This window comes from Danio rerio, chromosome 18 (assembly GCF_049306965.1).
Source record: "Danio rerio strain Tuebingen ecotype United States chromosome 18, GRCz12tu, whole genome shotgun sequence".
NCBI classification, from domain to species: Eukaryota; Metazoa; Chordata; class Actinopteri; order Cypriniformes; family Danionidae; genus Danio; species Danio rerio.
The window spans coordinates 47,297,363-47,321,552 of NC_133193.1; the positions used below are offsets into that span (position 1 = coordinate 47,297,363).

Consider the following 24,190-nt stretch of genomic DNA (forward strand, 5'->3'; position numbering starts at 1 on the left):
TATTAAACTAATTATTAACCAATGAATGACCACTCTGAGTTTGTTTACACTCTTTTGATGTGAAGCATAAAGTCTTTTACATGAATTTACTGTAGTAACACTAACAAAAACCACTTGCAAAAATGTATTAATATCCGATTTTATTATATTATAAGCATATTAAATATAATAAAAGTATAATGAGAAAAAAATGGGAATAACACTATAGTTGCAATTTCATTTTCTTATGTCCCTTCATTTATGTAGGGTTTATGTTAGTTTACTATAGTAAAATAACACTGCATTATGCCCAAATGTAGTAGCCATTCCTTTTTAAAATTACTATTGCATTTTAGTCGTCTTAAATTTTATTTTAATTATTTTAATTATTGTTACTGTTAATATTTATAATTTGTCATTGACAGTTTTTAAATATTTAAAAAATCTGAATAAACCATGCCGTTTGTACTTGACATTAGAGGTCTGCACGGGACTAATTTTTTTGTCCTGCTCCTGCTCGCTCCCACAAGGTTTTATTCCACACCCAACCGCCCCTGCTGTATATTCAGCCTTTGTTCACTCGCTGTCCGCCCCGCCCTCTTTTCTACCCACCCCGACTGTTCCTGCTAAATTTAGATCTGGTTTCCAAAATCTCACGTTTAAATTGGGTACAAACAAAAAAGAGAAAGATAACAGATACAACGGTAGGTTGTGCAAGGATTGTAGGCTTAATGTCAGTTTTGGGTAACACTTTACAATAAGGTTCATTAGTTAATGCATTTACTATCATGAACTAATCATGAACAACACATGTACAGCATTTATTAATCATAATTGAACATTTACTAATGCATTATTAACATTCAAGTCCATGCTTGTTAACATTAGTTAATGCACCATGAGTTAACGAACTAATAATGAACTGCTGTATTTTCATTAACTAACATGAACAAATACAGTAGTAAATGTATTGTTCATTGTTTGTTCATCTTAGTAAATGCATTAATTAACATTAACTAATGAACCTTATTGTAAAGTGTGACCCATTTTTGTTTGTGATGAGACATGAGTGCTGCCTTAAACCTGAGGTTCTAGTCTTGTGACTGGGTAAAACTTTAAGGTATTATCACGTCGCCCAAAGTGTAAAATTTTTTTTTTTTTATTTGCAACTATGACGCATGAAAAAGACTCCCATACATCAGACTTGCCTAATGTAGGCTTCCTAACAGGAAACTGATCGTTCTCTAATGCAACCTGAAAGACAGCGCATCTTCACTTTCCTCTTCCATGTTGGTAGAGCCCACTCTGAGGACTGCTAAGCAGATGATGCCCGCACGAAAAAAAAGCACGTGCAGAAAGCAGTGGTCCATGCGTTCATCATGTGTAACATTCTTATTGAGCACCGGTACAGCCAGTGCTCATGACTGAGGAAATCACAGATATGCTGTTCCGAAATAACGTCGGGACTTGAGAGCGTTAGACCACCCGCTCCCGTTCAAATTACACGTTATACACGTCGCTACCACTTATTATTCGGAAATTTATTCCCACGCCACAAGAAATCTGGTCTGGTCCTGTGGCTCCCGCGGTACAGCCGTGGGAATGCAGACCTCTACTTGACATAACAATTAATGGGGGGGAAATAATAATGTGATTAGTGTATTTTGTGATAAGTCATATTAGTTTTGCTTTTATATCTGAAGTAAATGTCTTCAGGTTATTGTTTTTCATAGCAAATGCCACTGAAACTATAAAGCTAAACTACATTTTACATCTTGGGTAAATGTTTAAAATAAAACAGTTACAGTTTTTGTTGTACTGTTTGTACAACAAAAAATTGTACTGTTTTTGTTGAAGAAAATACATTCTAGATGTCAAGCTCCTGTCAAATGTGCATTTCTAACAGACAAAATGTGCAATACTATTAATATTACATGTGCTGGCTGCACTGTTGAACAGTAGTGATCTGAAATGTTAGTTATTGTTCTGGACATCTGTGAATGACCTTAAACTGTTTTCCACAGGTGGAGCACAGGAAGTCCTTGCGGTCGGAGTGGCGCAGCATGTGGAGCCGCAGTTTATCAGGCCGGCAGAAAGCTTTATCGCACTCGCTGCACTGGAAGACCTTCTCTGAGTGGAAACTCCTGACATGTTTCTTGACCTGCACAACACAGATGAAGGAATGACCAACCCAACATCATTAAAACACAAAGATACTGCTACAGAACCTGAAGTTATATCACTTTTAATGATTTATTTTTTGTTTCCTTAAAACTCCTTGTCATTTTTAGTGAAGGTTTTTTGAACTACAAGCAGTCCTGCAAAGGAGCAATTAATAACAATGGTCCTTATAATTAATGCTGACTTTTTGTTGTTGTTGTGGAAATTGTTTTTGGTATAGCTTCATTTAAAGGGATAGTTCACCCAAAATGTAGAAGTACTACAGCGCTCTACGCAAGTTTTTAACATCAGATAGTGTTTAGGCTAGTTTTTTACAGCAGATGGCGCACTAGGCTAGGCTGGTTTTTAACAGTAGATGGCGCTCTAGGCTAGTGTTTAACATCAGATGGCGCTCTAGGCTACTTTTCAAAAGCAAACAACACTCTAGACTAGTTTTTAACAGCAGATGGCGCTCTAGGCTAGTGTTTAACAGCAGAAGGCGCTCTAGGCTAGTTTTTAACAGCAGATGGCGCTCTAGGCTAGTTTTTAACAGCAGATGCTGCTCTTGGCTAATTTTTAATAGCAGACAAAGCTCTAGGCTAGAATTTAATAGCAGAAGGCTTTCTGTGCCAGATTAACAGCAGACGCCGCTCTAGGCTGTTTTTTTAATAGCAGATGCCACTCTAGGCTACTTTAACAGCAGATGGTGCTCTAGCCTAGTATTAACAGCAGACGGTGCTCTAGGCTAGTTTTTAATAGCCGAAGGCTCTCTGGGCTAGTTTTTAATAGCACATGGCACTCTGGGCTAGATCAAAAGCAGCTGGCGCTCTAGGCTAGTTTAACAGCAGACGGTGCTCTAGGCTAGTTTTTTAATAGCAGAAGGCTCTCTGGGCTAGATTAACAGCAGATGTCAATCAAGGCTAGTTAAACAGCATACACCGCTCTAGGCTAATTTTTAATAGCAGATGGCTCTCTGGGCTAGTTTAACAGCAGATCGCGCTCTAGGCTAGTTTTTATTGGCAGAAGGCTCTCTGGGCTAGTTTAGCAGCAGATGGCGCTCTAGGCTAGTTTTTAATAGCAGAAGGCTCTCTGGGCTAGTTTAACAGCAGATGGCGCTCTAGGCTTTTTTTAACAGCAAATGGCGCTCTATGCTAGTTTTTAATAGCAGAAGGCTCACTGGGCTAGATTAACAGCAGATGGCGCTTTAGGCTAGTTTAACAGCACAGCAGATGGCGCTCTAGGCTAGTTTTTAATAGCAGAAGGCTCTCTGGGCTAGTTTAACATCAGATGGCGCTCTAGGCTATTTTTTTAACAGCAGATGTCACTCTAGGCTAGTTTTTAACAGCAGACAGCAATCAAGCATATTTGGGTGTAGCAAACCTTTAAAAACCTCTAAATCATTGTAATTCATCCTTGTTAAATAGTAATAACCTATATTTTTAAGGTCTTGCTTTACACAAAATTTCTGAAAATCAGTCCATGGCTGTTTCCACAAAAATACTAAAAATAATCATCACTGAAAATAATAAGAAATGTTTCTCGTACAGCAAATCAGAACTCTTTCTGAAGGCTCATGTAATACTGAAGACTGACGATAAAGAAAATTTTGATTTACAATAGAAAAATCGAAAATTTTCGTTTAAAAGAACTATTTCACAATATTGCGCGGTATTATATATCAGATATTTTTATATTTGATAAATGCTGAGCATGAAAACAATAAAAATGCAGCCTTTAGCTCAGCACACCTGTATGAAGTCTGTGAAGCTTTTCTTGCAGGACGGACACAAGAAGCAGCCGTTGACCATGTGAATCCCGACGTGCACTTTGAGCAGCTCCAGTCGGTCATATGACTCGGCGCAGAACAGGCAAGAGTAGTTGCGCTGATCTGAGTGCAGCACTAGGTGATCCTCTAGAGATGTGCTGCTCAGAAAACCCTTACCGCACTGATGGCACACGTGACGACAGCCGTCCCGTCCGTGAAACCGCATGTGCTGCTCCAGCTTCTCTTTATCCCTGAAGGCTTTCCCACACTGGGGACATTTAAAGGGTCGAAAGGACTTACGAATGAACAGATGCTTGAGTGCTGCATTCTGGGGAAGAAAAGAGAGAGAGAGGTTAGATGAGTGGATATTTTTAAGAGAAGACGACTAGGTGGTACACTGAATTCGTATGATCTGCAAAGCAATGATTTAATGCATATGCTTAGGGTTTGTATGTCACAGAGATGGCAGAGAAACAGGCTGTTGTCTTTGCATGCCGGACACACAGAGGATTTCAGCTCTCACTTGTAGATTTGCATGAAATTTCACAAAAAGATGAACAGCGTGCCATTATTTGCCCACTCTCATTTGGTTCCAAATCCATACTTTTTCGAATTTTCATATTTATGCAAACTTTAAGGAAGGCACTAAACCCTGCATATTCCTTTAATTAGTTTGGTGCAAAGGTTAGAAAGACTCATTTGTAAAAAGTGTGAATAAACAAACAAAAGATCTAAAAAGTTTATTTTAATTAGCGATTTAAAGAAAAATCATTCAAGAAACCGACTTTTAAAACAACTCGCGATTCAATTTTAAATTGCTTTAACAGCAGATGGAGCTCTAGGCTGGTTTTTGACAGCAGATGGCGTTCTAGACTAGTTTTTAACAGGAGCCGACCCTCTAGGCTAGTTTGTGACAGCAGATGGCGCTCTAGGTTACTTTTTAACAGCAGATGGCACGTTATGCTGGTCTTTAACGGCAATTGACGCTCTTGGCTAGTTTAACAGCAGATGGGGCTCTTGGCTAGACTTTAACAGCAGATGACAATCTAGGCTAGTTTAACACTAGATGGTGCTCTACGCTAGTCTTTAACAGCAGATGGCCCTCTAGGCTAGTCTTTAACACCAGATGGCGCTCTATGCTAGTCTTTAACACCAGATGGCGCTCTATGCTAGTCTTTAACAGCAGATGACAATCTAGGCTAGTCTAACACTAGATGGTGCTCTACGCTAGTCTTTAACAGCAGATGGCCCTCTAGGCTAGTCTTTAACACCAGATGGCGCTCTATGCTAGTCTTTAACACCAGATGGTGCACTATGCTAGTCTTTAACACCAGATGGTGCACTATGCTAGTCTTTAACACCAAATGGCGCTCTATGAAAGTCTTTAACAACCGGATGGTGCTCTAGACTTGTCTTTAACACCAGATGGTGCTCTAGACTTGTCTTTAACATCAGATGGTGCTCTAGGCTAGTCTTTAACAGGAGGAAGCGCTCTGGGCTAGTTTTTAGCAGCAGGTGGTGCTCTAGGCTAGTTTTAAACAGCAGATGGCGTTCTAGGCTAGTTTTTGACAGCAGCTGGCATTCTAGGCTAGTATTTAACTGCAGCCAGCACTCTAGGTTAGTTTGTGACAGCAGATGGCTTTCTAGGTTACTTTTTAACAGCACAAAACTTTGCATTTTCCTTCAATAAGTTTGGTGCAAACAAAGGTTAGAAAGACTCGTTTGTAAAAAGTGTGAATAAACAAACAAAAAAAAAAGATCTAAAAAGTTCATTTAGTGATTTAACAAAAAATCATTCAAGAAACCGACTCTGTGATTTTCAAAACATCTCGCGATTCAATTTTAAATTACATTAACAGCAGATGGAGCTCTAGGTTAGTCTTTAACACCAGATGGCACTCTACGCTAGTCTTTAACACCAGATGACGCTCTACGCTAGTCTTAAACAGCAGATGGTGCTCTAGGCAAGTCTTTAACAGCAGGCGACGTTCTAGGCTAGTTTTTACCAGCAGACAGCGTTCTAGGCTAGTTTTTAACTGCAGCCGGCACTCTAGACTAATTTTTAACAGCAGGCAGCGCTCTATGCTAGTTTTTAAGCAGATGGCACGTTGTGTTGTAAAAAAGATTGATCGGTTGATTTATGTATAACAGACTTTCGTCACAAGATTAACAGAAAAAGCTTTCGTATTTCGCTTGAACATTTCCTAACGATTATTTTAAGTGATATTTGATAATTTATAAATAATCTAATAATTTCTATTATAATCTCATTTAGGTCAAAAAGGGTGACATGACAATGTTCAAACGATGGCAGAAAGTTTATATTTGGTGAAAATTAAACTATTGGTTGATGAAGCTTGAGGACTGAACTGATACAGACAGATGTAATGGGGATGTAGGGAGTCATAGGCTGACATTCCAAACACTGTATATAGACTGAAGGAGAAAAATCCCTTTGACTCCACTCTGGCCCGCACTAGACCTACCTGCAAGTCCACCTTGCAGCGCGCAACAAAAGAGAAAGACACACACCCACACACACACACACATACCATTAAAAAACTCCTACTAAATGCACTATAAAGCAGAGATCTGAGTGTGTAACGGGGTCAGACTCTTACCCTGATCCTCCTGGCCCTCCTCATGTCCTGCGGGGTGAGGTGAGGGTCTATGGGGCTTGTGTGGGACAGGTCGTCTTTGGCAGATTCGGGGATTTCGGTGACTGGAGGAGGAGTGACAGAATCTTCTTCATCTTGCAGCGACTCTGTGTGAATCGGTGGAGGATCAAGCGCATCTTCTGTCTCGGTTTCCATCGATTCAGCCGCCATCTCCACCACTTTCAGGCCATTCAGAGCTCCATCAGTCCTCTCATCAAACTGTAGTTTATCAACAGATGCTAGCAGCTCCTAGAGAGAGAGAAAAAGTACAGAATTCATTAAAAGCTCAAAAGAAAACTGCAAAAAAATGGTTTTCTTACTGTTTGTCGTGTTTCAAGTCTAAATTTCTGAATTTCTTCTTAAATCAAGAAGCATTTACAGACTAGATAAACTTTTATCTTGTCTTATGCAATAATATGGCAAAATAAAGTGAGTTTTTCCCTAAAACAAGCTAAATAATCTGTCAATGGGTTAAGCAAAATAAATGTATGTCAAAACGAAAAACAGTATTACTTTGCCTACCGCTTTGGCGGATTATTTTGTTTGTTTTAAGGAAACACTCACTTAATTTTGGCATGTTAAAAGATGCAGTATGCAAGTTTGAACCCAGTGGTTGAACTAGGTATTGCATTCCAGGATCAAAACAAACTCAAGTGCAGGTTGCCAGATTGAGGACCAACAGGAGCGACTATCAAGCTTAAACGCTGCTTTAGTTTTTATTCGAACAAACACCTCGAATTAATATATTAGAAACGGCTTCTATTTCTTGCAGCTGAACAACAGAAAATTTGACAATGCTCACCACAAGCACACCTCATGTGCTAAATTCAGTGTTAAATGCTATTGATGCGAGTTTGAATGAGAGGGTGCTCGCTGCAGAGCCATTTGAGGAGAGATGAGCTCCAGCGAGGGGGAGGATGAGCTCTCGCTCTGCCTCCTGTAAGCTGTTTTAATGCGTACACCAACCCCACCCCTAACCCTACCCCCAGTGACATCACTCGTAGAAGAAGTGCAAAAAAGGTGAAGCTCAAGCTTAAAGGGTCACGAAACACCAAAACACTTTTTTTGAGCTGTTGACAGTCGTATATGTGTCCCACACTGCTAAAAACACTATTAGGACACCTATATTTCACTAAAAAGTGTAAATTGGTTGTTTTTGCGTTATTTCAAGCAAATTCGTACTTCCGGTTTGAAACGAATTTTTGAAGCTGCGTCACGGCCATGACATAATAGTGTGTATTCCAGCGTGCAGACTGGGCGTCTGTGCCAGAGTGTGTCTTATTACGTCTTACAGTGTGATGCATTAATGCATGAGTAAGACTTGGTTCAAACCAATCAGCGCGCTCTATTCTGCAACTTCGTTAATATTCATTAGTGTCACTGTTTACACCAGAGACGCCACGTTGTGTTGGCAAAACAAGCGTGGAGTGTTGCTTTTATAGTTTGCTGCCATTAAGTTTCGTTTTCATTTTCTCTCTGTGAGAGCTCAGCTGGATCACGTGTGGATTAACAGTGTACGCGACGCTCGACAACAATAACTTACGTGTCCAAGGAGGATTATTGTTTACCCAAGAGCTGTTCTCATCTGCAAACGCTGAAATCCGGATTAGCTTGTAGTCTTCTCTTCATAAAGACGCGGCTCTAGTTGCTGGTGATTGTCCTGTCTCTACAGATTTGGTAAGTGAGCGACCAGTGCTCTTTGTTTATTTAGTTTGTTCATATCGAATTAAGTTAACTATTGCACTGAGTGCAAACTTGTTAGCACCGCATTTTGTGACCGGAATAACACACGCGGCTTTCTGACGCTACCTGCCGTGTGCATCTAAGTTTCCGGGAATTGCGGAGCTTTTTTTTCTCTCATTCGCCGTGCGGTATCAAACATTGCATGAAAAATACACGCTTAGAGCAGATCCTCGAATCAAATATCTCGTTTGTCGCGAGGGGCATGAATGAATTCCCTGAATGAAAGAGCCAAACTGCAGTTAAAGTCCAACATTTAATAATCTGGCAAATAATTCAACTACAGATGTCCATGTAGGTTAAACACAATGACTGTAAAAAATACACCATCACTTTCTCGTGTGAGTATTTTGACTGAAACTCACGCGTGCCCAAATAGACACTCCCACACCATCCCACTTTAGTTCCTCCGACACTCCCCCCTAAACAGAGCTGGACACGCCCGCTTTTCTGACTTTTTCCGAAGTAGAGGTGTGAAAACACCCTGCTGAAACGAGGGGGTTTCATGGCCCTTTAAGCTCCCCCTCGCTGGAGCTCAGCTCTCCTCAAATGGCTCTGCAGCGAGCACCACTTGGTTTGAATGGCACTTTACGTGACATTTATTGTCATACTACTGAAAGCAGCAGCAGATCTTGAAATTGAACTTTAGAACTGTGACCCAGTGCAAACTAACACGTCAGTGATTTAGCATGTACATTTATAAATGCTAAAGAGGTTTAATATGTATTAATTCGATTATAAACCTTAGCATTTTGTTGGGGTGCAGTGAGTGCACTATTCTGTGCTTCATTAATTGCTTTTTTTATTTCTGTCATGCTGTGTCTGGTATAAACAGCCAAATTGCTTATTGCAAATCACGTCACATAGCATGTTGTTAAGACACACGGCTACAACGTAACCTGCTCACCTAATGTTCACGCTCGTAAAATTTATAATATTTGCTAATTAATAATCACTCTTGCGAGTTTGTTGTCATGGTTAACATCGGTTCCACCTTACCTGTGTCTTATCAGCGCTCTCAACAGGAGTCTGTGGGCAGAGGAATTTCGTACGGCGTCCTGGTCGTCTTGCACCTCCGAAACGTTTCCTGCCCCGCCCTCGGCCACGACTCTTTGGCCTGGAAGAACAGTAAGCTAGTCAGACTCCATTATGGATTCAGGGAGAACACAAGTTAATGTGCGTTCAAACCTTTGGATGAGGTTCAGCTTGTCATCATGCATGTTTAAGTGCTGCTGAAGCTGCTCTGAGCTCATGAAACGTCTATTGCACTCATAACACGGCCAGTTCTTCTCCTGTTCACGCAAAACTGGAAAGACCCAGAAAGAGGTTTCAAACAAGAAGCATAAACTGGACATATTTTGATAATATCATCGTAATAAATTGTATTAAACCATATCAATCACCATGCATATGCAGTTCACATTTGTCACAGGTAATTCCGATAGCAAATAAACATTTAAAACTATTTTTTGGACCAAATAAAAACAAATGCCAAGGCTCACTAATGTGTTTTCATTTTAAAACATTGAGACGCATCTTTAGGCATCGATTTTTGATATTTGTGAAAACGCTGTCCCAAGTATATACTTTTTAAAACACAAAAACATCCGAAAACTATGAGGCATTTTTAGTCATGTGATCAATTCAGCTAAAATGGAGGTGGAGGACATTGTATAGCAGTTGTTTTTGTTTCTCTTTATTTGGAAAACATTTTTAAAGATTAAAATCAGTTTGTACATGCTTTAGACATTTTGCACATTTACACTCCTGTGTTATTTGTAGCAACACCTCCACCTCACTCTCGGTTCATTTCCAATGAACAGTAATGTAGCAAGTGTGTTAATGTAGTGTTAAGGTGCCAGAAACTAAATAAGCATCTTACGTCTTAACGCATGTGCAGTACAGGGAACGTTTTTACTGTCATTTCAATGTGGATGACGGATCAGTGTAGCTACAGACAAAGTTTCAAACAGACAGACTGAGTTAAAATTCCTTTCTCATGTCAGAATTTTAACTGACCTTTTCTCTCTTCTTCTGTGACATCGTGAACCTTCTGGTTGACAAACTCAGCATATGACGCAGCATACCACACCTGGATAATAAGATCACATATGAACACACAGCCTCTGAGCACTTAAAAAACAAAACTAAAAGAGTAAAACAAATAACAATAGTAAGAACTGATAATAATAATACAATTTTAATATAATATAATTTTTTATGTATTCCCTCATCTGTAAGAAGCTAAATTGTTGGGGAAGGGGTTGTTCTGGATTTTTTTTTTATTATAAATAAAAACTTTTTAAAAATTATATAATAATATAGTTATGGAATATGTCAACAAATTGTATTAGTATAACAATCAAAATTATGATGATTCCTTAAAATAAAATGTATATTAATTCTAAAAAAAACTAATTAGAGTTTGAGGCACATTTCTCACTTTTATTTAGTTTGAAGTACTTAAATGACAAAAAAAGGAAAATAAAAAAGGTTGAAATGTTATAACCAAGGTTAATATAAAGAGTATAATCATAATACATATACATTAATAATACAATAATAATACATATATATATATATATATATATATATATATATATATATATATATATATATATATATATATATATATATATATATATATACATACATATATACATACATATATATACACACACACACACACACACACACACACACACACACACACACACACATATATATATATATATATATATATATATATATATATATATATATATATATATTAGTAAACCATTAAAGAAAGTATTGTAATAAACATGATAAATAATACATAATAAATAAAAGTCATTTTTATCTACAGTTGAAGTCAAAATTATTAGCCCTCCTATTATATTGTAATTCTTTTAGATTTGTTCCACAATTACTGTGTAACAGGGAAGATTTCTTTCAACACATTTTTAAACATAATAGTTTTAATAACTGATTTATTTTGTCTTTGCCATGATGACAACACATCATATTTGACTAGATCTATTTCAAGCCATTTCTATACAGCTAAAGTGACATTTAAAGGCTTAACTAGGTTAATTAGGTTAACTAGGCAACTAGGGTAATTAGGCAAGCCCTTGTATAACAGTGGTTTTTATCTGTAGACTATAAAAACATTGCTTAAGTGGGCTAATAATATTGACCTTAGAATGGTTTTTAAAAAAATTATAACTACTTTTAATCTAGCCGAAATAAAACGAATAAGACTTTCTCCAGAAGAAAAAAAAATATTATAGGAAATACTGTGAAAAATTCTTTGATGTTTAACAGAGCATTTGGGAAACCCAGGAGGGCGAATCATTTGTCTTCAGCTGTATATTTTCCAGTTATTTGTTTGCTATAGATATGATTTTTTTTCTTTCTACTGACCTTAAGCTCCTGTTTGGGCTGAATGTTCTTAATGCTGGTGTAAAAAATGTCGGAGCCGTACTGGTACGCCACCAGGTTCTGCTCCAAATGGTTTTGAGCCGGCCGGACAAACATCATCCAGTTACAGCGCTCTTCATCGGACAGGTCAAACCACAGGTCCTGCGCCCTCTCGCCTTCTTTCTCAGGGTCTAACATGTATAACTGCACAGAGGAAGCAGAAATAGACCATTAAGAAATACTCTTAAAGTCCACATGAACCAGAAGCTGCGACCATTTTATTTTCGTATTGTGACACAGTTCATAGAGAAATGCAATATTAAATGAGAAAATAGTAGGCGTGGCTTGTTTCTTCTACTGCAAGCTGATAGGATGTAGTAAAGTAGGCATTTCATTCTAGAAAGATTGGGAAAAGGGTTTGGGGGGACAACCTAACCTAACCTAACCTAACCTTATTACAACCTAACAGACTCCTCCTCCCCCTCCTTCTCACCCTTTCTGTTTGTTGTCAAAACTGACAGCTGGAGGGGCGTGGTTAAGTATATTAGCCACGCCCAATATCTCAGACAGACACAGTCTGAGAATTAAACTGAAAACAAACAGGGAGTGCATTTTCAGATTTCAATATTAGATTACAGGGGTGAACATTTTTTTCTACTTTATGACATGCACAGATGAATTGTACACCACAAAACCAGCAGCGTGAGCTAACAAAATCAATATGGCTAGTTTTGACGTGTACTTTAAAGATAAAAGAGCAGGGTTTCTGATTTGTCGTACTTTGAGATGGATGTGTGTGTCCAGCAGTTCGCTTTGTCGCACCAGAGGGCCCTCGAGAGGACCAAACTGTGTGCGTTTGGGGATTCTGCGTTTGGTAAAGACTCCACCGAGGAAGCGGTCAATGTAAAGGACCAGAGGAAGACTGGCTCGAGCCTTGGACATCACAGGCCGGTTCAGGATGGGGTGCAGAGGACCATGTTTTATGCAAGCAGCAGGATTTGCGTTATTACAGTCTTCACACCCTGCGCAATGAAAAAAATAGAGACAGATGAAGTTAGAATTACTAGCCCCCCTAAATGATTAAACCCCCTGAATTACTAAACCCCTATTTATTTTTTTCCCCAATTTCTGTTTAACGGAGAGCTGTTAATATTTTTATTAACTCCTTTCTAATAACTGATTTATTTTATGTTTGCCATAATGACAGCGAATAATATTTGACTAGATATTTTTCAAGACACATCTATACAGCTTAAAGTGACATTTAAAGGCTTAACTAGGTTAATTTCTGTAGACTATCGGAAAAAAAAATAGCTTGAAGGCGCTAATAATTTTTTCCTTAAAATGGTGTTAAAATTAAAACTGATTTTATTCCAGCCGAAATAAAACAAATAAGACTTTCTCCAGAAAAAAAAAAACTTTATCAAACATACTGTGAAAATTTCCTTGCTCTGTTAAACATCATTTGGGAAATATTTAAAAAAGAAAAACAAATTCAAATGGAGGGCTAATAATTCTGACTGTCATTGAATACATTCAGTGGATTTTGAATTTAAAAGGAATGCTGCACTTTTTTTGAAAACAATAATAATAGTAATATAAGAACTTGGCTGCAGCAGGCACAATAACAGTAAGCACATTTATGAAAGATGATTCAGAACTATTTTCAGGCTATGTGTATTATCACTGTGCCTGCTGCAGCCATGGTACAGCATCAATGTTTCTTAAAGGGCCATGACACCCCGCACTTTCTGTTAAAGGCTACTACAGAATTTTTTCAAAAGATGCATGATTAATGGGCGTGGAGCTCCGTGAGCATAGGGCAGGAGTGGGCGTGGCCAGCAGGGGAGAGAACAACTGTTGATGTAAGTTAGCTCACAAAATGAGACACAAACCGTGAGGAGACGCATGAGTTTATAGTTCACAAAGTTAAAATGCAAAGAAATAAACAGTAATTTAATGCCCTGCTACATTTGTTATTCGTAATTTCATATACACATAACCATAATTTATATCACTATAAAGATAAGTGTGTTCATGTAAACACTATAAATGAGGATTCGCCCTCGATCCCCGGGTCTATTATAGATCTGAATGCAGACTCAGTGCAGTAGGTCTCCTGACCTGTCTATTTTAATCATTAGCCCTGCTTGTAATCTGGAGGATTTAGGCAAACACAGCATCACAGCGATGTGTCTGAATGTGAACGAACTCCTGATAAAAGTCAACGTCCGCCATTCTTCAATTCTCGTGCTGCTCTCCCGACAAAAATGTTTGCAGCACACACAGAGCTTTGCTGTATGATTGGCCCTGACAAGATCGCGGGGAAAAAAAACATGCAACAAACCCTGTGGATGATGGAAACAAACGCATATGAGCCTTCATGAACGGCTACGTGACTCCGTGTCTCACAGCTTGCTTGAAACTGGCAGGTCTGCCTTCGGAAAGCATGTGCTCTCATGAATAATTAAGCAGCCGGCTCTTCTCATAGGATCAGAAAACTCCGCTATGAATAATAATGAGAAACCGACGCGTCATCATTGCACTTGCAGTACTGCGCTACGTCGCCGATTTTGATCCCGCCCCATAAATCATTTTAAACCCGGAAGCTGAAATTAGCTGACAAAAGCTCAAAATTATCCAGTTTTCCCCACAATTAAAGCTGACAGGTGCTAACATTGTCTTAACTGATGCTCAACACACACAAATTTGTTAATATAAAAAAAAGTTCTCCAGGGTGTCCTGAACCTTTAATCATTACGCCAGCGTGAGAGTATAGTTCCTACTCAAATCAGCCCAAAAAAATAGTAACTTTTCATTTTCTGTCAGTCTTAGTCTACAATGTAACTACAGAGGAGCTTTAAACAGGAAAATTACTGAAACACTTAGTCATTCGTTTTTAGCAATATGCTAATGGTCTAATCCGATTTAATGATTTAAGCTAAGCTAAGCTAAAAGTACTCGATTTAAAAAAATAAAATAAAATAACACAGTACTCACAGAGGTTTTGGGGGGTGAAGGGCTGCAGTGCCCTGGGTTCCCAATCATCCATTTCAGAATCCTCGCTATCATTGTCTTCTTCCTCGTCCTCAGAGTCTACAGTTGAATCTGTGGCCCCGAGGGGACTTGACGAGGCCTCCGTCAGGGTGGGCAGAGCAGCATTAGTCACAGCAAGCTGGCTCTGCAGGGAAAATAATCAGCGTCTTCTCAACAGGAGGTTAACCTTTTATCACTTATGCATAATGCTCTTTATTTCACACGCATTTCAACAACGCTAAAAGCCCGTTCACACCAAACACTGAAGGTGCATCTCAAATCACATACACATACTATTTATACTGCAAAATGGCATAGAATAGTACACGTGTCAAATCCAGTTCCTGGAGGGCCGCACAGTTTAGTTCCAACCCCACTTCAACACACTTACATGTAGGTATCAAACAAAACTGAAGGACTTAATTAGTTTGATCAGGTGTGCTTAATTAGGGATGGAACTAAACTGTGCAGAGCTGCGGCCCTTCAGGACCTGGATTTGACACCGGTGGAATAGTGTATAAGGGGTCGTTTTTCCTCTCACACAACACATTTCTATTGTTCTTTAATGTAAACGCACTGGGTGGACGTGTTTGACCGTTACACTCACACATCGCAACTTTTGAAGCTCTGTTTTTTTAGTATATTCAGGTGCTTATCATAACCTGTTGTTTTCCTATTTCTAATGAATATGTATTCATAATATCGCGTCACATGGACCTTGTGCCGCCCTTTTTGTTTTTTAAACACATTCCTGACCGCCGTGTAAACCGGTGTCACTGAGCCCTAAGTAGTGTTTAGCGAGCGAGACCTGGTCCAACGCCTCTCAAGAGGGGAGACTTGACCGGGAGAACATTTGCTTGTAAGTTGGTCAATAGGCAAATGACACCTGTGCCTTTGCAGTGATTGTGCAGGACAGACTCCATAAAAACCATGCTGGAAATGCAAGCCAGAGAGTCTTGAAGGCGAACAGCGCTAAATTTGCCATGGGCACGTTATTTTATAAGCTCACCCTGTGCATCTCGCTGACCAGTCTTCTTCCTCACTAAAACAAACTCATCAAATAGTGAATTTACACTGACATATATCCAATTTTATACTAAAAAGAACACGTGCACATTAAATACCCAGTTGATGGACTTATTCAACCTGTAAAAAGAAGACTTGTTGTGTAGCGGAAGGGGCGGAGCTTTCATGCACTGAGGTTGAATTACTTAAATTATTTTGCATCGTGCAAGCAAAACTCTCCTATGTATGCGATTATGCCGCCTACCGATGGTGACTGCAGTTGTACTCATGACAGGTAGTATTTGTTAAGCTGCCTTTCCACTGCACACAACATTTGGACACGACTGTCAGAATACACCCCCTTGTGGCAGTCGCACAGAATTTTTAGTTCTGACGTGCACCATGAGAGAGAAGCTATTCTCGCAGGGTCCGAAATAAAGGAGTGCAAAAGCAAGAGCCTTTATTCTCTGTGCGTTCACAGTGGTTGAAAGAATAAATGAATACTAGGAACTCACAGAGCGCTAAAAATATTGGAGGGAATGTGGAGACAACATTAAAAATATATATTTTTATTACTTTATTGCTTACATTTATAAACAGAAAGGCTTTTTTAATATAGACTTGCTGATTTAAAAAATAAACAAAAAAAAATTGTATTTCTCATCTTGCGCACACAGACCTGCTTGTACAACACAGGAATACATCAGGAGCTCAATTTGTAACCGAATTTTCTCCACGCACCTCCCGGACTACTCTCCATTGGAAATGAATGACTTCCTCTCTGTTGCTTGTTGTGTGCAGGGGAAAGGAGGCTTTAGTTTGGTCATTTATTTCACTAATTTGGCAATCGTTAAATGTCGTCTGGGAAATTTGCGTTTAGTAAAAAATGTTAGTGTTCCAGTTGTGGCGACACTACACTCATACACCACATGGTTGAGCGTAAAAGTGCATAGTTTATAATGCATATTGTATAGAGTGCCATTTGAGACACAACTAATAACTATTAATATAACGAGCACTGGATTTGCTTCCACACTGATGAAGGATAAAAATCATTACCGCTTGGAACCAGCAGATGGTGCTACTAGTGCATCTGCCCAGTGAATCTTTCGTTCATTCATTTTTCTTCGGCTTAGTCTCTTTATTTATCAGCGGAATGAACCGCCAACTTATCCAGCATACGTTTTACGCAGAGGATGCCCTTTCAGCTGCAACCCAGTACTGGGAAACATCCATACACACTTAATCACACACGCACACTCATACACTACAGCCAATTTAGTTTATTTAATTCACATATACTGCATGTCTTTGGACTGTGGGGGAAACCGCAGCACCCTGCAGAAAACCCACGCCAACACAGGGAGAACATGCAAATTCCACATAGAAATGCCAACTGGTCCAGTCTGGACTCGAACCAGTGACTTTCTTGCTGTGAGGCGACAGCGCTAACCACTGAGCTACTGTGTTGCCCACCAGTGAATCTTTAATTAAAAAAAAGTTATGAACCTAAATCAAATCAAATCAAACGAATTTAGCGATTATAGTCAGTGTAGTTGAATAAAAATAAACTATTTTCCCCAGCATTTTCAAAGGAGGAAACACAAAAACGCTGAAACTAGTGCTAGCGATGGATAGCTGAGGTACTTTATGCTTCAGTTTGCTAGTCTGCCTTGCATAACTTTCATGTAATTTTTAATCAGTCTTTCCCATGGTATAACCAGTCATTTTCCAGATAGCCATTATCTTTGCATGATCTTTGAAAAGTGGGCTTAACATCAAACAAAGCTTCTCCACAACATCGTCTGTAGCTTTAAATTACTCAACTTCTCTATATTTCAATGGATTCTGACTGGCTGTCAGTGTTTTATCATTTATTAGATGGGGGAAAAAAATCATGAAAGTGATGCCAGCAATATTTATATCTACATCATTATAGATGTGGTCTGAAATCTGCTGTTGTTTTACACCAAAGACTATAGAATACACAAGACGTGTCACTCGTATCTTTTTGAATGGGGAAAAGTGTAACAGTCAATATGGTGACTAAAGCCCCGCCTACTAGTAGAGAAGCCAATCATTGATCGCTATATAGCAAATAAATTTTGCCTTCTAGTACAGAAGCCAATCATCAATCACTATATACTGACAATACTCCGGGGGAGGGGCTCAGACCAGAAGTGAGTTTCTGCAGATTTTGTGTGACTTGGAAGTTTAGAAATAAAACTAAAGGGACAGTCGATGTTTAATTTTATTGCTGAATCGACATATGTAATGTAATCGTAAGCTTGGCAAGCAATTTTGGAGAATTGGATGTTTCCCCATTCAAACAGAATGCCCAAAGATGGCCGCTGAGTGAAATGACTTGCCTTAAAGGGACTTTGTTTACACTCAGAATGATTTTCAGAACTCAGTCTTTAGTGTGTTTTCTATAGTTATTGTGCTTGGTGTGAACGGGACTTCCAGAAGTGCTGATGCATGATGGAAGATGTTTAGCAATAAAGTGTCACCTGTGTCACAGGTTCGAGGATCGCCTGTGGGCCGTCAGCTACGTTACTCAATACATGCAGATTGGCAGTATTCATGTTTTGACCGCTTGGTAACAGCACAGTCACCTGGGAAAGCAATATGAAAGGTCAGATGCTAAAACAGTACAATGACAATACTAACATTTTTATGTGACAAGTCTAAAAAAAAAAAAAAGGAATGTTCGATAAAGCCACGATACCTGTTGCGTTGTGCCATCTTGCTGAATGTAGGCCACTTGAGGCTGATCTGTAAACACTGCCTGAAATGAAGCAAAAAAAAAAAGAGCAGTAAACCTGAGGTATGTGTTGTCAAATATTGTAAAAATATGATTTATTTAATATTTAATGGCCCAAAGTAACAAACTAACAGCACACTGTGGTATTTTTGGTAATCGAAATGTAGCATACATGCTAACATACTCATTGTTAGATGCTCATCCCACATTGTGTGATTTTGCCAAGACAAATTTGAGACAATATTGGAAATCCTAAAGACTCCTATAATCCTATGCTAAAACCTTTTGCTTTTTTCCATTTGATTCATCTGTCCAACAGAAATAGTAAACTCAGTTTAATTCGGGAATGGTTAACCTTGCTATAAAGGTCTGGATCTTGAGAACAAAAGCAAATTGTAATGAACATCTCTTACACACACACACGCACGCACGCACGCACGCACGCACGCACGCACGCGCGCACGCACACACACACACACACACACACACACACACACACACACACACACATTATTGTTCTGTGATCTCTTTTCTCTAATGACCTAATCTGTTGATAATGTATCTGAACTCACCTGTGTTCCATCAGCAGGGTGTATGTAAACAAGTGTGTGTTCGGCAGACTCAACAGAGGTGTAGGAGCTTCCATCGGCAGCGTAGACAACCTGCTGCTGAGTGCGGTCAGACTGATCTCCACTGTACACGATCTGAGCCACTGCACCCGCCTCAAAATGAACCTGCACACCCAAAACAACACCCTTTAGCACTGATAGCAGGAGCCCTCCTGAATTAGTATCCCCTGAACATTCGTTCATTTTCTTGTCGGCTTAGTCCCTTTATTAATCCGGGGTCGCCACAGCGGAATGAACCGCCAACTTAGCCAGCAAGTTTTTACGCAGCAGATGCCCTTCCAGCCGCAACCCATCTCTGGGAAACATCCACACACTCATACACTACAGACAATTTAGCCTACCCAATTAACCTGTACCGAATGTCTTTGGACTGTGGGGGAAACCGGAGCACCCGGAGGAAACCCACGCGAAGGCAGGGAGAACATGCAAACTCCACACAGAAACGCCAACTGAGCCGAGGTTCGAACCAAGGACCCAGCGACCTTCTTGCTGTAAGGCGACAGCACTACCTACTGCGCCACTGCCTCGCCTCCCCTGAATATTGTTTCCCCAAATTCTGTTTAACAGAAAGAAATTCTTTTCAATACATTTCTACACATAATAGTTCATATCTAATAACTGATTTCTTTTATTGTTGCCTTGATGACAGTACATAATAATTTATTTAATATTATATATTTTATATATATTACTTTTATTTAGATAGCAAGTCATTGTATAACGATGGTTTGTTCTGTAGACAATCGAAAAAACTATTAATAATTTTGACCTTAAAATAAAAGACTTTCTCCATAAGAAAAAACATTATCAGACAAACTGTGAAAATTTCCTTGCTCTGTTTTGCAAAGTTGCAAAATTTTTTATAGTCAGTTAAACGTCTGTTGAAGGAGCAGAAATTAAGTCCACTAATACTTAAATGAACCATCAAAATAAATTGTTACCTTAAGTAGTTTTTAAAAATGTGTACTTTTACTTTCACTTGAGTACATTTTTAGTGGAGTTTCGGTACTTTTAATCCACTATTTTCCTTCAAATTGCAGTCTCTACTTTATTTGTCTATTTATTTTTGTCTATGGTGGAAGTAGAATAATCAGTCCTGTGATTCCCCTCCAAATCAAATTGCACAGAGAGAAAAAAAGCATCATAAAGGATAACATTAAAACACAGAAAACACTAAATTGTCACATGCAATGACCGAGAGACAGTTTAGAGCAGGCAGAGTTTCAAACTGTGGGCTGCACAGTGAGGAAAGGTGGGTTGCGCAATGTCCCTTAGCTGCAGCTATATTCATGTTGCGGTGAATCAAAACCAGTACGATAATGAACGAACGATTCTTTAGAGACGATTCTGTTTTTAAAATGAATCATTTAGGTTAGAACACATGTGCTGAAACAGTCTGTATCAGTATTCATTGAATGACCGAGTCAGATTCATTTGTTATGTATGTTTGTACCTGAGGTGTATTTCCAGTGTCGTTGTTGGAAGCTGTACTCCACACTGTCGACGACTCCTGCTTGGCCTCCATGTTAACAGTATGAGGTGAGTCTATACACCTCCTCCACAGATCCACCGCTCATCAACCGTCTGTATTCATGAGAGAAATAAACATTATTTTTCTAAATATTACAGCATTTTTTTAAAGAGTCATCATAACCAATACTTGGTGGTGATTATGGTTTTGACTAGCCCATTATCATACAGTATATATATATGACGCATTATTAGACATTGTCACATATACTCAGTAGGGTTTTTGGATATTGACGATTTCACATGATCCAGGATCATTTCGTTCTTCAAAATTGATCTGAGAGTTGTTGTCTTAGCAACAGTTCTGGTAGCTCAAACCTGCTAGGGAGCAGGCTTATTTCATATAAACATGATTAGATTGAGTCAGTTCAAGCAAAGAAAATACAGAAAGTATACCGAATTCTGATTTTTTCTTACAGTGGTACTGGTAGATATATACACTTAGGAAAATAGTAAATATATCCCTAATGGAAAAAAACTGCTTAAAACAGCCTTGGCTGGTTGGCTGGTTTTAGCTAATCAACCAGGCTGGTTTTAGAGGGGTTTTGGCCACTTTCGGGCTGGTTTCCAGCCTGTGCTTAGCTGGTCAGGCTGGGAAATGACCAGCTAAAACCAGCTTGACCAGCCTAGCCAGGCTGGGAGCACAGCCAAAACCAGCTATGTCCTGCTTAAACCAGGCTGGTCAAGCTGGTTTTAGCTGGTCATTTTCCAGGCTGACTAGCTAAGATTAGCCTGGAAATGGCCAAAACCCCTCTAAAATCAGGCTGGCCAACCAGCTAAAACCAGCCAACCAGCTTAAGCTGGTTTAAGCAGTTTTTTTCAGTGGGGATATTTTTAACTATATATATATATATATATATATATATATATACATTATATATATATATATATATATATATATATATATATATATATATATATATATATATATATATATATATATATATATATTGTGTGTGTGTGTGTGTGTGTATGTGTGTGTATATATATATGCAACTTATGCAATCTGCACTCTGAAATAAAAGTACAAAGACTGCCACCCTGTGGTTCAAAGAGGGAATTTATTGAACTTTTTAGATCGCTTTAGCACATTTTGTGTATGATAATAGACAAGTACAATATGTGACTTTTTAAAAAAAGCAGTAATACATTTATGCAGTCATGAACATGTTTTGACAATTAGGCCCAGGTTACGTTCATAACAGAACAGTGGTATAGGTGTCTCATGTCATCATATCCTATAATATAGCCATTATACAACCCTCTATCAACTCGTATTTCAAGTCTTTTATGAAGGGTAAAACTAACAAAAAAATAAATAAGTTAACCATATTTTCATTTAAAAACAAAATGCAATGTCTCAAGGACTTTGACGTCCTGTGCCTGCTGGGATAATTCAAATAAATCTGATTTGACTGTATTACTACTGTATATCCCAAAACAATGACAATAAAGACTCCTCAACGATCCATACTGTTTACTTAATTTGTATCTTTGTTTAATTTTGTTTTTTTGTGCTATTAGTTGTAATTTATGCATTTACTTGTTGATTTAATGTTTCAATATGTATATAGTATACTATATAGTAGTTTATGGTATGAACATCTTAACTGAGAACTGTTAATGTCTAAAATTTGGATGCCATAATAACTAATTATAACACATTGCAGCATGGGCAAAAACAAGTAAATTGTTTTTTTTTGTTTGTTTTTTTTTGTGGCAGGTGTGATGAAAATTATGGTAAAAGGCCCATCCAGGCTTAGAAGAAAAAAAGATCTGTCTCGATAAATGGAAAAGTACTGCAGCGATACTATAGTACAATCACAATCTCTCATATGGTATCAGAGACGATATTTGTAACGTACCGTGGTATCATTAACGTTACAGATAATATATGCTTGAAATGTACATGACACTCTCGTGTTTCCACGTGATAATAACGGTTAATCTGAATAATACACTATATAGATTTGGTAATAAAGTGGCTCATGTAAAGGCAACATAACCATACTGGAGCTTCGTTTTAAAATAACTGTACATATTGAAAGCTCGCGTTTAACCCCAAAACAAGCGCGGGCTGAAGAAGCGGTCAGTCTAATCACTGCACGGGGGTAGAGGAGATACACGGCCGGGCAGAAAATCCCCAACAGCAGTGCTGGCAGAAAAAGCACAGGCAAACGTTCATAACCTGGGCCTCCATCAAACCTTGAGACAAATTAGCAGATTATAAATGCCGTAATGGCTAATGAAGAAATTGGGGTGTTTAACGCGCACTCTCCCCCCCTGTCTGAAGCCTGCAGGTTGGGAGTTCCAGTCGGACTATACCACACAACCCGCAGCGGCACAAATACATTTCCACAGCAGCGTTATCAGACATAAACCCGCGCTGGAGGCCAACAACTAGTGAGGGATCAGAGCAGGGGGCCTGTCTGGCCTGAAACCGCATTAGGGAGTCATTTTAATCAAGCACGCTGGTTTCATGGAGGTTTTCAAATGCAGGACAGACGCGCTGGGCTCCCCGCTTATAGATGAGCTCGGCCGGCGGGCGCGCTCCGCCAGTGTCTGCAGCAGAATGAGGAAGACACGACACGACTCCATTTTGGGTGGGACTAAGACAACAACAAAGCACGGCGAAGACACTCGACAAAATATTTCTAAAAGCTAATCGACCGTCCGAAGGAAAAAACGCTGTGAATTTAGCGTGACACTTACCGAGAGACGATCCTTAATCCGCACTTAGGCTTCGGATGTAGATTTCCCGAGAGTTTTGAGCATTTTTAGGAAAAGGTTGAAGTGGGTCTTCCCTCTGAATGGTAGCTGCAGAGAAGGCTGCCTTGCATATATTAACATAATCTACCTAGCAACAGACGCGCGGCCCCGGGTCAAGATTTGTAAATTGAGGGAGTTTTTCAGGAATGACCTAGCTAAACTTGCGTTCACGATGTAGTGAGCAAATTCCTCGTCGTTTATTTTTAATGTAGACCTGTATAATTTGTTTTTGTATTTAGATATCGTCGGTGTGTTGCTCTCATGTGGTATTTATTTCTTGAGCGCCAATGAGAATTGTCCGCATTTCTCCCAACCAATGAATAAACGAGAACACCTTCAAGGCCGTCCAATGGAAAAAAAGAAAACGTGACATACCTACCAATGACATTTCAAGCGCGTCACACAAGAATATATATATATATATATATATATATATATATATATATATATATATATATATATATATATATATATATATATATATATATATATATATATTAAATACTATCCCAAAAGAATTAAATTAACTTAACTTTAAAAATATATATTTCATATATAAATAATAAAAAACAACCCTGAACAGAAATATATTATAAGAAATGCAACAACAAACTTATTCTTCTAATTCTCCAACAAAAAAATCAAATGCTCCAAGAGGTTAAAAGGTCCAAGAGATTAATAGAAGATATTGCTTGGAAAAGCACATGACTTCTCCCATATAAATATGTAATCCCAAACAAAGCAAAGGAAATCC

At 38.7% G+C, this 24,190-nt stretch overlaps 1 protein-coding gene across 3 annotated transcripts in view; it reads right to left on the bottom strand.

The window, feature by feature from the left end:
* Positions 1-23,774, bottom strand: part of prdm10 (PR domain containing 10) — a 40,768-nt gene extending 16,994 nt beyond the window's left edge. Inside the window, exons 1-15 of one of the 3 annotated variants that reach the window (XR_012393816.1) lie at positions 23,380-23,482; positions 20,591-20,721; positions 19,081-19,242; positions 18,473-18,532; positions 18,255-18,359; positions 14,704-14,884; positions 12,484-12,725; positions 11,707-11,907; positions 10,321-10,393; positions 9,490-9,607; positions 9,301-9,418; positions 6,526-6,810; positions 3,888-4,232; positions 1,808-2,140; positions 374-1,727 (exon numbers count right to left, since the gene is read on the bottom strand). Coding sequence is in view for 1 of the 3 variants with exons in the window: in NM_001347687.1 (NP_001334616.1) it covers positions 1,985-2,140; positions 3,888-4,232; positions 6,526-6,810; positions 9,301-9,418; positions 9,490-9,607; positions 10,321-10,393; positions 11,707-11,907; positions 12,484-12,725; positions 14,704-14,884; positions 18,255-18,359; positions 18,473-18,532; positions 19,081-19,242; positions 20,591-20,662 (2,118 nt within the window). In the remaining 2 variants the exon portion in view is untranslated. 3 annotated transcript variants of the gene reach the window in all.
* Between the last annotated feature and the right edge of the window lie 416 nt (positions 23,775-24,190).